General features: G+C 38.9%; 1 protein-coding gene across 9 annotated transcripts in view; it reads left to right on the top strand.

Moving 5' to 3' along the window:
- Positions 1–12,045, top strand: part of ica1 (islet cell autoantigen 1) — a 139,962-nt gene that overhangs the window by 93,917 nt on the left and 34,000 nt on the right. For 5 of the 9 annotated variants that reach the window (XM_059972603.1, XM_059972601.1, XM_059972600.1 and 2 more), the window contains 3 exons: positions 2,230–2,490; positions 7,585–7,662; positions 10,044–11,257. In XM_059972603.1, the coding sequence (XP_059828586.1) occupies positions 2,230–2,490; positions 7,585–7,662; positions 10,044–10,165 (461 nt within the window). In that variant the 3' untranslated portion in view covers positions 10,166–11,257. Of the gene's footprint in view, positions 1–204; positions 249–2,229; positions 2,491–7,584; positions 7,663–10,043; positions 11,259–12,045 lie in introns of those variants that run through there. The other 4 variants (XM_059972604.1, XM_059972606.1, XM_059972605.1 and 1 more) reach the window with 4 other exon arrangements.

Below are 12,045 nucleotides of genomic sequence, written 5' to 3'. Positions count from 1 at the left end.
GGCCCTGAGCTCTTTTAAAATCTTGGGCTACTTCACTGAAATAAGCAACTGTTTGTGATGATTAAATCACTTCCTGCCACCCCCATGTATAAGGCACAGATCAGGATTATGTTGGATATTCACTGCTTAACTGGATTAGTGCAGCTCCAACAATGCATAAGAATCTCATCAGCAGGTTTGACTGGGTTCTTTCCTTCACCCTAGGCAGTAATTCAGCCAGTGGCTACAGTGTGCACCATTTATAAAAGGTATGGAAATTTCTCACCTAGACCACTCTAACTGCATCTCACGAACTTGCAATCTCTATCACTGGAAAGGACAAGGGCAACCAGTGCATTGGAATCCATATCCTCCTGATTGAGGTTTTGCTATATTATCAGTAGGTGAAACTCCCTTCCCAGCAGCACAGTGGGAGGTTCTTCACCAGGACTGAAGGTGCTACCATCTTCACATGGGTAATGTGGAATGGATGTTGCCAGTGACACAGAGATCTTGAAGATGAATGAAACTGATATCAATCATTGATGTGCATTTAGTTTTTTTGTTGCATTTCAGGGTAGCCCTGACAATGCTTGAATTAGATACCTGCCCTCACTGATGTGATTCACAGTGAGTCTCCTTGGTGTTCATTTTCTGTTGTTGTCCAGCCACCTGCTATGTGGAAGTTGTTCACCAGGCCAGTGTTTATTGCTTGTTGCTAGGTCTCCACTTCCATGTCAAGAACTGTTTCAGAAGACTTAGCTGTGTGAGTAGTTACAGATGGGTCAGATAATGCAAGGATGGATATCTTCCCTCAAGGCATTAGTAAATAAGACAGATGTTTACAATAATCCAGTAGTTTCAGAGGCACCATTACAAATCCTAGAATTTTGTTTCAGATTTCCTTAATTACTTTGAATTCCACAATTGCTATGGTGGGACTTGAATTTGTCTTTGGACCCAGGCCTCTGAACATATGTCCAGTAACTGAACCATAACCCATCATTATTGTATAATACTCTCATACTCGGGTGTACGTTTTGACAGAACTATTAGTAACTAAAATTTTTCATAGCAACGTTATATTAATGTCCAAAATTAGAATGTTAATAGAATTTTGTGGTTCTATTCAGCAGTTTGGTGCTTTAATGTTTTAATCATAAAATATAGCTGGTGACTTTATTAGCAATATTAATATATTTTCCTTGAATAACTCCCACATCAAAGCAATTTTGAGATCTTGCCATTCTTTAGGGTTAATTGATATCAAATTATATCAGTTCGTATGGTTTGTAGCTACTTAACATCCAGGTAAGAGTAAGGAATATCCATAGCAGTCTTGTCACTTGGATAATGAACTTCGGTGTTAAAATAGCAATCGGGGATGGGGGATGAAAATTGCTTTCAAGTGAAATGTAAGCAGATATCAGAGCTATTAAAAATTATCTTACACTATGATAATGGCTTTAAAAAGCATGTTATTTCATTAGCGAGATTGGCAAAGAATTGATAATGGACCAGCTAATTTCAATCATTAACTGAACCAGAGTGATGGAATTACTCGTGAAAGCCTGGAATGCTTATTGTTTGGCTGCTAATATTCCTGTGAGACAGTGCACTGTACAGGAGAATCTAAGCAGGAAAACAGAAGTTTATTCGTGCCATGTCATGATGTCTTGTTCAGCTGTGGCTGATTATACACCAGAAGTGATTTTGTGCAAAAACTGATGATCCTTGTCTTCTACTACGTTGGAACCAATAACACTGATTTTCAAATGAATAACATGGGAAATGTCAAGCTGATGACAGACTGAAACCGCATATTACTAAAAGGAAATTATTCTGAAATTATCTAAAAGTTAGCAGGGAATAAAATGCAAAAAACCAAACCCAAGCTGGATAATGTGTTAAGAGAAACACAGAATGTTAGCATAGTTATGTGTATGCATCCAGAATAAATAGAATTTTAAAAAAATGTTTTTCAAGGAACAGACATTAAGAGATTTAGAGTGTTCTATTGCAAACTTTTTACTCTATTGACAGGATATATATCTCATGGCAAGCCATCATAATTGCAGTTATATGTATTTCCAAGATTGTTAACCTTCCCTAACAAATGAAAGTTATTACAATTGTATGGTACAAAAATTAGTCTTTTTATAATATTTGAGAATGAGATTTTATTATTTGCCTGTGCACATCAACATATTACACAAATTGGTGTGTCTTTTTTTTCAATTTTAATTTTAGCTCCAACAAATCTATTGATCAACCCCATTGAATCTCAAACAAATGAGAAGGATGAAATGGCATTGTTGAATGAAATACTAAATGGGACATCGCTGGAAGAGGGTGACTTCAGCAGAGAATGGCAGGCAGTATTTGGAGAAGGTCTGAGTTCGCCAAGCCATCCGGCAGCTGGTGAGTCGGACCCATCTCCCTCTCCTTCAAGCTTCCTCCCTTCTCAACTGTTTGACAAAAGCTTGGGAGATCGATCAACTTCCATTACTGGTAAGTATGGACATATAAGAATAATAGCATCCTGAACATTTTTTCATTGATAATGCTGTTGTTTACTTGATAAATCTTTGTAGTAATATTCTAAATCCATATAGAAGGTCTGCAATTTAATTTTAACAGATTCTAGTTGATCCATTTTCAAGGCTAAATCTCCAATTATGCACAAATATTAAATGAACTACTTTCTTCTCTCAATTAATTCAGAATGTATTTAGCCCAAAATAAAGGCTCAGCCCGGAAGCTTTCCTATTTATGTTTCTCCCCAATTCAAACAATGAGTAATAAAATTATTTGAGAAAAGAAAAGACTTAAGGTTTACTCCTGCTTTTACTTCTCTGGGTTCTTTAAGTCTGTTCTCCCTCACAGCCTTTGTCCACTTTCCTAATTGATCGTCATTTTGCCTGAACTCATCAAGCATCCAAAGATCTATTGCTTAAAGCCTGGGTTAAACTGAAGGACAGAGCATTAAAAACCCGAGGTTGATTATTGCAAAACATGCAACACAAAAGAAAATGTTTTGTCATCGCAATCGTCTGCTCAATTCCTTATCCTGTAACCATATACCCTACCGAGTGAGGGAAAAAAAAGGCTCAGTCTCTGCCATGTGGAGCGATTCTAACAATCCTTCTCAGAATGCAGTACGTCTCAATGGAAGCACCTCTCATCCTTCTAAACTGCAAGGAGATGGGCCCAACTTCTCCACAGGACAGGACTAGGAATTTATACTGCAAAGTATACTAAAATCATGTTTTAAAATTAGACTGCACTGACTAATTCCAGTACATTTCTCCTCTGGTATTCTTGCGATTTCAATACCCAACCTTCCCATGTGCTGTACAAATATAATAAGATTAAATTGCCTTGCCTCAGGTCTCAAGTGTGACAGGTTAAGTAACAGGAATGCTTAGAGAATACTGCTTAGCACTGGCTTTAAACTGCTATTTCTACTGTACAATAACGTGCATGGTGAAGTTGCTAGACAGTCCAGTACATAGGTGACATAGGCAGTTTAGCCACGCAAGTCTTCTCCACCTTTTCATAAGCTCATGGTGAATCTGATTGTAGCCTCTGTTGGGAACTTTAGTCTGCATTTCATTATGTAGCCATTCAACCCCTGTCTCATTAACAAATTAGCTTTAAACATATTTATATTCTCTGCTTCAAGTACACTTTGTAGAAGAACAATGGCCACACAAAAAAAAACTTTCACTTCATCCGAGTCTTAAAAGGGCAGCCTCTTACTTCTAAATGCCACAGAACAGCAGGGGCTCAACCAGTCAAGCAGCACCTCTGACAAGAACTAGTTAGTGTTTCAGGTCAAGACCGTTCATTTGGGCTCACCCTCTTACTTTTAAACAGTCATTTCTGTAATCACCGTACTTGCCCTCAGACAGTTGCTGGTGAACATGTTGCCTAGGATTGGGCAAACCCTTGAAATTCTGATGGCTCTCACCTTCGACAAGCATGTCCATAAACTGCTGAAGGTGTTCTAACTCAACATCAACTCTTAATCGACCATTACCATTGTGCATTGACTAGATTAGATGTTTGTCCACAATGCCTCAGTCTTAAACTTTATTATTCCTATGTTCAAATCTCCCCCCTCCTCACTGGTGCTCCTCAAGTATATAATCTCCTCCAGCCTAGAGACTAATTTTCCTCCCACTCTGTATCCTTGTGTTTCCCTCAGCTCCATACTCCACGATGAGCAGCTGAGCTTTCAGCAATTGGATTAAAAGTCTCTCTCTAATCTTTTCCCATCTCTCTCCGCTGTACTTTTCCCCAACTTAAGATGGTCCTGAAAAGCTACTCTTTGACTATGTTTTTGTTTAGCTATCCTAATGTCCTCTTCTTCAGCTGTGAGTCTGCATTTTACTGTACTCTCATTCTGGTGGCACGGTAGTGTAGTGGTTAGCACAATTCTTTATTGAATAGGTGACCCGGGTTCTATTCCCACTGCTACCTGTAAGGCATTCTCCTCGTGACCACGTGGTTATCCTCCGGGTGCTCCGGTTCCCTCCAAAGGCATACTGGTTTGTAGGTTAATTAGTCTTTGTAAATTGTCCTGTGGTTAGGCTAGGGTTAAATTGGGGGTTGCTGGGGCAGCACGGCTTGAAAGACCAGAAGGGCCTACTCCAAGCTGCATCTCAATAAACAAAAATAAATATATTTTACTACATTCAAAGATTACATTTAATGTAATTTGCTGTTATTACCATGCTGCAGACGTCCCCTCTGTAATACTGTTCTCTGAGCAAAAGACAGGTAATGTGGAGAACAAAAAGTCAACAAATGAGCATAGTGCCAATACAGGGTTTTGACCCAAAACATCAACAGTTCCTTTCCCCTCACAAGTGCGACTCAACCTACTGATTTCTCCAGCAGAGTATTTGTTGCTTCAGGTAGAAGAACGAGAGCTGGAATCAAATAGGTGTAAGTTCCTCTGGGTCAGTAGGCATGGGTAAATCAGCAGCCTTTTTTTCCCTTTACAAGTGCATTCAATTTTATATTCCATCCTGATATGAATTTTACCATGGGTAACACAGAATGAAATGTGCATGACAGCCAATTAGATTAAAGAAAGAGAGATCTAGTCATGTTGTTGGATACTAGATTTTTGCTTTTGACTTCAGTGCAATCGAAATTAATAAACTGGAAATAATTCTGTTCTATATGCCAGTCCAATTCCTAGTTGTCATGGGTTTGTAGCGCAAACGATTCTCAAATTCTGCACCAACTGGCATCTCATTCTACAAGAGCACAGTAAAAGGATGTGGTTGGAGTGTGTTCTAGTTCACACTACACCTGTCTATGTATTAACAAAAACAAAGTATTGGAAACGGCAAGTCAGGAAACATCTGTGGAAAGAGAAATTAATTTAACTTTTCCAGTCTCAAGCCCTTGTTTCCAGCAATTTGTGATTTTTTTTTGTCAGATTTCCAGCATCTGTACTTATTTTGTTATTTTTACTTAAGTGAAATTGGACTTGGGTCGACTGAATTTTGGTGTTGGTTGCTTGCTGTGGAGTGCATTCCAGTGTACAGTATGCGTATTTCACCTTGCTGAGCACAAAAATTAAAAAAGAATAAGTGGAAGTAGTAACAGAAATAGAGACCTGGAGAGTTCAGAGAGGTTGTGATATATATTCCAGGTATTAGGAGTGATTTTAAAAAATATCCTTGCAAATATTACATGACCTTTGCATTATCTAATATTTTCTTTAAGCTATTTTTATAGTAGGAATTTAACTTCCTTAATTTGTCTTGTTCTTCAAACTGAGTTCCCATCAAAATAGATATGGAATGAAATATTCATCTTGCCCATTAACGGATCCCAGGAAAAAAAGTATGTTTTTTCATTGATAAATATGTATCAATTTTTTAAAAATTGTACACATAATCACCTATCAAAATCAGTATTGTGTTTAAGCATTTCACCTTTCTAAAGAAAAAGTTATTCCAAGTATGAGAAGTGCTTTCTATTTAGTGGTATCTTATTGTACCTTTCAAAAATGGACTCTCAATTTTGAAATAAAAATTTATCGTCAGGGGGCCTGCCCTGATTTCAGGCAGGATGTATGCATGAGTTTAATTTGCATACAAATTACAGGGCAGTGATTGATGTAGACACTTCCCGTGGCAGTTTCACTACCAGGAGGTTTGCAGTTGGCTGACCTTGGTTAAATAATTTAAATTAATATTTGCTTGAATGCTAGAGAAGCTGGAGTGCTGTAGTGACAGTGGAGGAAAAACACGTCTAATTCAGCATCGCCTCCTGCTCAATTTATTACAATGATAAAAAGATCATTTTTGAATCAGAAAATGTTGGGTTAAGCAAATAGCCAATTTTTTTTAAAAAAAAAGCTCTTTTGGAATAAATGTGTTTGTCATTGGTACAGTTCTTATTTTAATGTGATGGTGAACATGTTTGTTTTGGTTTCTGCCTTTTGTATATAACCAATTTATGATAGGTAACACATTTGTGTTAGGGATCTGAATGACAGTTGTTAATGTGGTTAGTAGTTTTGTGAAGGACAAAAGTTAGTGGAGTGGTAATAGGACAGTGTGTTGAAGAGGGCATTTGACACATGTTTTCACTCAGGACACTGGGTACAGGAGTCAAAATGTCATATTATGTCCATTCTCTGTTTTTAAAAAAAAATTACTTCTGACATCCCCCCGCTCTACTTTCCTCCAATAACCGTAAAATTATGCCCCCTCATACAAGCCATTTCTGCCCTGAAGATACAGATGCCTGAATGCACCTACCACCATGCATAAGGACGGATTCCGTCCCACTGTCTTTAAACTGGTGAATGGAAGTCTTGTACCATAAAATGGACTCTTGACCTTACTATCTATCTTGTTATGATATTTAACTTTATTGGTTACCTGTACTGCACTCTTTCAAGAGCTTTTACACCTTATTTAGCATTGTCTTTTCTTTTTACCTTACTCTACCTCTGTGCACTGTGCAATGATGTGATCTGTATCAAGAGTACACAGGACAAGCTTTTCATTGTATCTTGGTACATGTGGCAATCATGAAACAATGCCAGTACACTAGCACCAGTGTATTGCATGATTAAAATGGACGATCTTGTTTCCGGAAGTTTGCTGTGCTGTACCTGGCACCAATGAGCACAATTCAGAAGTAGTGTACTCTGTTTCTCGTTGATATTGTCACCCAGTGAGAGAAATGAAAGAAGACACTAACGAACAAGTCTTTCACTGCTTGCAACCAAACTGAAACAAAATAACATAACTTGAAATTCACAAAATAGCTCTGTTATACCGTGCACATTTGTAATCTGTGATACTAATCCAATTAGTGTTGATGGATTAGTATCACAGATTATGACAAACAGATGTTGCCAGACCCACTGAGTTCCTCCAGCAGGTTATTTTTTACTTGTGACAAGTTGTGTGTGTTATAGAATGGTTTAAAGCTGATTGATTATGTTTCTTTACAACATCTGTTCATAAATGTCCTCAATAACTGGCAGCAGTGTAAAAACATGTGTATTGCAGTTTTTTTTATATACACATTCCATGTGTTTGAGTACTTTGCTCATTTCTTTTTAAGGTTGGACGGCAGTCGGCCTCAATCTTCAACCTGCATCTCAATCAAAAGAGCAGCCAAATGGATTCATTGGGGATATGAGTAAGAATCTGTTAAAAGGTCTTTGTTCCATCGGCTGTGTGTGTGTGTGTGTGTGTGTGTGTGTGTGTGTGTGTGTGTGTGTGTGTGTGTGTGTGTGCGCGCTGTATCTGAATATCATATGGTGCATGAATTGAGATATTCAAAATCCAATATGTGGGGCAGGGTAAAGTTTATTAAATGAGATCCTTAGTAGTGGGTGTGAAAGCAACAAGTCTGTCTAACTGAAATGCATTGGTCTTGACAGAATATTCAGTACATCAAAGTTCCTGATAATGTTTACCTCTGTTTGGAAAAAGTTTGCACGGTAGGTTCAGTAGCAGAGTGGCTATGTTACTGGGCTAATATCGTAAGTTAATATTTTCACCATGTAGCTGGGGAACAAAGGCGAGTAATTAAGTTCTGCATTAAAAAAGTTAGTACTACTCACTCTGAAAATACTGGATTGTTTAAAAAAAGATATGTGATTCATGGATGTCCTTCAGGGAAGGAAGTCTGTCAAGTCTTAATCAATTTGCCCTGTGAGTGACTCCAGACTCACCAATTTAGTTGACTCGTGACTGGTTACTCGGCTCAGGGGAATTAGGAATGAGTAGTAAACACAGGCTTTGTGATGATCACATGCCCTGTAGTAATGTTAATGCAATCTTCACAAAACTGTGAGGAAGTAATCTTTCAGGACTTAAGTCCGTTCACAGTAACAGCATTGAATTTTATATCAGACTGGTGACTTCTGACTCCTCACTCAGGACAGTCCTTTCCAGCATCTAGCTTCTCAGGCTCCAGAATTACAGTATGAATTTTCCTCTAAAATCACCTTTCAGGGTACGGGATGTCTCGGATTGGGTGCAGAGTATTCCGAAGGGAGAGGGTGACCAGCCAGAAGTCTTGGTACACGTTGGTACCAGTGACATAGGTAGGAAAAGGGAGGAGGTCCTGAAGAGGGAATTCAGGGAGTTAAATAGGAAGCTGAAAGGCAGGACCTCTAGGGTGGTAATCTTGGGATTGCTGCCTGTGCCATGTGCTAGCGAGTGCAAAAGCATGATCAGGCGTATTAATGTGTGGCTGAGAGACTGGTGTAGGGGGCAGGGCTTCGGATTCCCAGATCACTGGGGCCTCTTCTGGGGCAGGTACAACCTGTACAAAAAGGACAGGTTACACCTGAACCCAAAGGGGTCCAATATCCACCTTTCATTCTTTTAAGCTTCTTTTCAACTCCTTCATCTCAGAAATCATTAATCATTAATTTATTGCATTCCCTTTATGGTTGCAAATATACCTTTTATTAAATAACAAGAATCAATCTGCAGAAGTGTGGTCTCAGCAGGGCCATGTGCAAATAATTGTGATATCAGTAAGATCATTTGAGTACAAAAGTATCTCTGGCTACGGAACTACTTGTTCTTTGCTTACTGCCACAGAGCCACTTTCAAATCCCATTTCCCACTTCCCCATTGCTTCCATGCGCTTTTCAAGCAATCCTGAATTGCAGACCTGATTTAAAACACTTGCTGAAGTCCCAATGGACTATGTTAAATGCACAGTCCATAATGCACTTCCATATCACCTGTTGTCAAGTTAGTTTCACAGACTCTTTTCTAAACAGAATCCTGATTAATCTGTGCTTTTCAACAAAAAGTTTTATGCTGTAACTTCAAATTAAACAACAGGCCTCTAATCCTTTATTATGGCCACAGAGAAGTGACAATTGATGGTCCAGAATTTCTTCCTTTTTGTCTTTTACTAACATCTAGATCTGGGAATTTATTCACACATCCTTTAAACATGCTTCGGCTTCCTTGGTGGTGTTGACTGAAACTCACAGGATAATTGGCTGAACTTTTTTACCCTTTTCAGAAAGGAGCTTATGGGTTTGTTCCTCCATCTCTCCCTGACTGTTTGCGGTCAGTGGAACATTCCAAACAGTTTGCGATTGATTTTTGTTGCACTTCCTATTTTAATATTTATTGTGAACCCTGTAGGAGATGCGATACTACATAGTTGTAGAATTCAGATTGTTGGCAGAGGAGCATTTATTCAGCTTCTATGATCTGGTTACACTGAGGCTCGAAATCATATTTCATCTTCTATGCAGAATTTGTTTAAGTAAAACTCCAGCTGTCATTTATTACAATATGAAACCTCATTTATAAAATACCATGTAATACAGTCTGGCAGATGTACTTAATTTATTCATTCCAGGTAAAACTTAGTTAGATTCAGCATGAAATATTAACAAACATCAGTTGTGATTGTGTTCCAGCAAAATGTTTAGACTTCTTTCCCCTAAGATTAAGACACTATAACACCAGATTTATTAACATAATATTTCATGTGCATTGTCAAATAATGTGATTACACTTTATTATTTCTTGTGCTTTTAGGTGCTCCGAAAAGTTCAACTGACCAGTCTACATGGTTTAAACTTTTCGCTGACCTGGACCCATTATCAAACCCGGATGCAATTGGACGAACTGATGAGGAGCATGAACTCCTTAATGCATGACACACATTAGTCTAAGATGTAATCATGACTGTAATATTGTAATCTTTGGTAAGTCTATTGAATGTTGACTACTAGATGCTAATTTTCTAAACTTACACTCATTATAACCTGCTGAAAAAATATTTAATTATTTTTGTCAGCACAAACGATAGAAATCTATTAAAAAGACAATCTGTAAATGTTGCTGTCTTGTTACTAAATGAAAGAGTAGAGAATAATTTCATTTTTGTTCAATTAACCAAATGTTTTCTAGGCTACTTTCTACAACCAACAATAAATCTATTTAATTGGCAACACTTTTTATCCAGAGAAACTCTGTCATTGCATAGAGCCAACTTCAGTTACTCTCAGAGAACAAATTGGAATTTATTTTCATTGGGAGGGGTAAAATGCTCCAGTTGCTCAGAAATGTACTGTATATGTTCCTATTTTTGTCAGGGAATCAATCATCTCCCCCCACTACATTGTACATGGGTCTCATTCTGAAATACACATTAATTCATGTTCTCAAATCATTAGTAATAGGAAAAAAAGCAAGTATCGCATTGATATAATTAGTTAACTTTGAGGTTGTTATGAAATCTACATTGTAACTCCATGTGCCATTCTATTAACAGCATGGGTACTGACTGAGACATGTTGTATTGTCATTAGATGTATCAGTAGCCTTGGCAGCATTGCTAAATCAGCACATACTGTATCTCTGAATCACGGATAAAGGAAGGACTACAGCTTTTGGGCTGGTAAGCAGAGCGATAGCAATTTCAGCTCAAGAAAAGGGAGGAGGTCCTGAAAACAAACTACAGGGGGTTAGGAAGGAAGTTAAGAAGCAGGACCGCAAAGGTGGTAATCTCGGGATTACTGCCTGTGCCACGCACCAGTGAGAATAGGAATAGGATGAGGTGGAGGATAAATGTGTGGCTGAGGGATTGGGGCAGGGGGCAGGGATTCAGATTTCTAGATGATTGGGACCTCTTTCGGGGCAGGCGTGACCTGTACAAAAAGGACGGGTTGCACTTGAATCCAAGGGGGATCAATATACTGGCAAGGAGGTTTGCTAAGGCTATTGGGGAGAGTTTAAACTAGAATTGCTGGGGGGGTGGGAACCAAACTCAAGAAACGGAGAAAGGAGCAGTTGGCTCACAAATAGAGAAAGCTTGGAGACAGTGGGGTGGCGGGGGGGGGGGGGGGTAGATAGGCAGGCGATAGAGAGGGGACGTGCTCAGACCAATGGTTTGAGATGTGTCTATTTTAATGCAATAAGCATCATGAACAAAGTGGATGAGCTTGGAGCATAGATCAATACTTGGAGTTATGATGTTGCGGCCATGACAGAGACTTGGATGGCTCAGGGGCAGGAATGGTTACTTGGAGTGCCAGGCTAAAGAGGTTTCAGAAAGGACAGGGAGGGAGGCAAAAGCGGTGGGGGTGTGGCATTGCTGATCAGAGATAGTGACACAGCTGCAGAAAAGGAGAAAATCATAGAGGGATTGTCTACTGAGTCTCTGTGGGTGGAGGTTAGAAATAGGAGGGGGTCAGTAACTGTATTGGGTGTTTTTTATAGACCATCCAATAGTAACAGGAGCATAGAGGAGCATATAGGGAGAAAGATTCTGGAAAGGATTGTCGTGGTGGGAGATTTTAATTTCCCATATATTGATTGGTATCTCCCTGGAGCAAGGAGTTCAGATGGGGTGGAGTTTGTTAGGTGTGTTCAGGAAGGTTTCCTGACACAATATGTAGATAAGATTACACGAGGAGACACTGTACTTGATATGCTATTGAGAATTGAACCTGGTCAGGTGTCAGATCACTCAGTGGGAGAGCATTTTGGAGACAGTAATCACAATTCTATCTCCTTTACCATAGCATTGGAGAGA

This window comes from Hypanus sabinus, chromosome 6 (assembly GCF_030144855.1).
Source record: "Hypanus sabinus isolate sHypSab1 chromosome 6, sHypSab1.hap1, whole genome shotgun sequence".
Taxonomy (NCBI): domain Eukaryota; kingdom Metazoa; phylum Chordata; class Chondrichthyes; order Myliobatiformes; family Dasyatidae; genus Hypanus; species Hypanus sabinus.
Note: the sequence above shows the minus strand (reverse complement) of the source record. Positions and strands in the feature narration are given on the sequence as shown.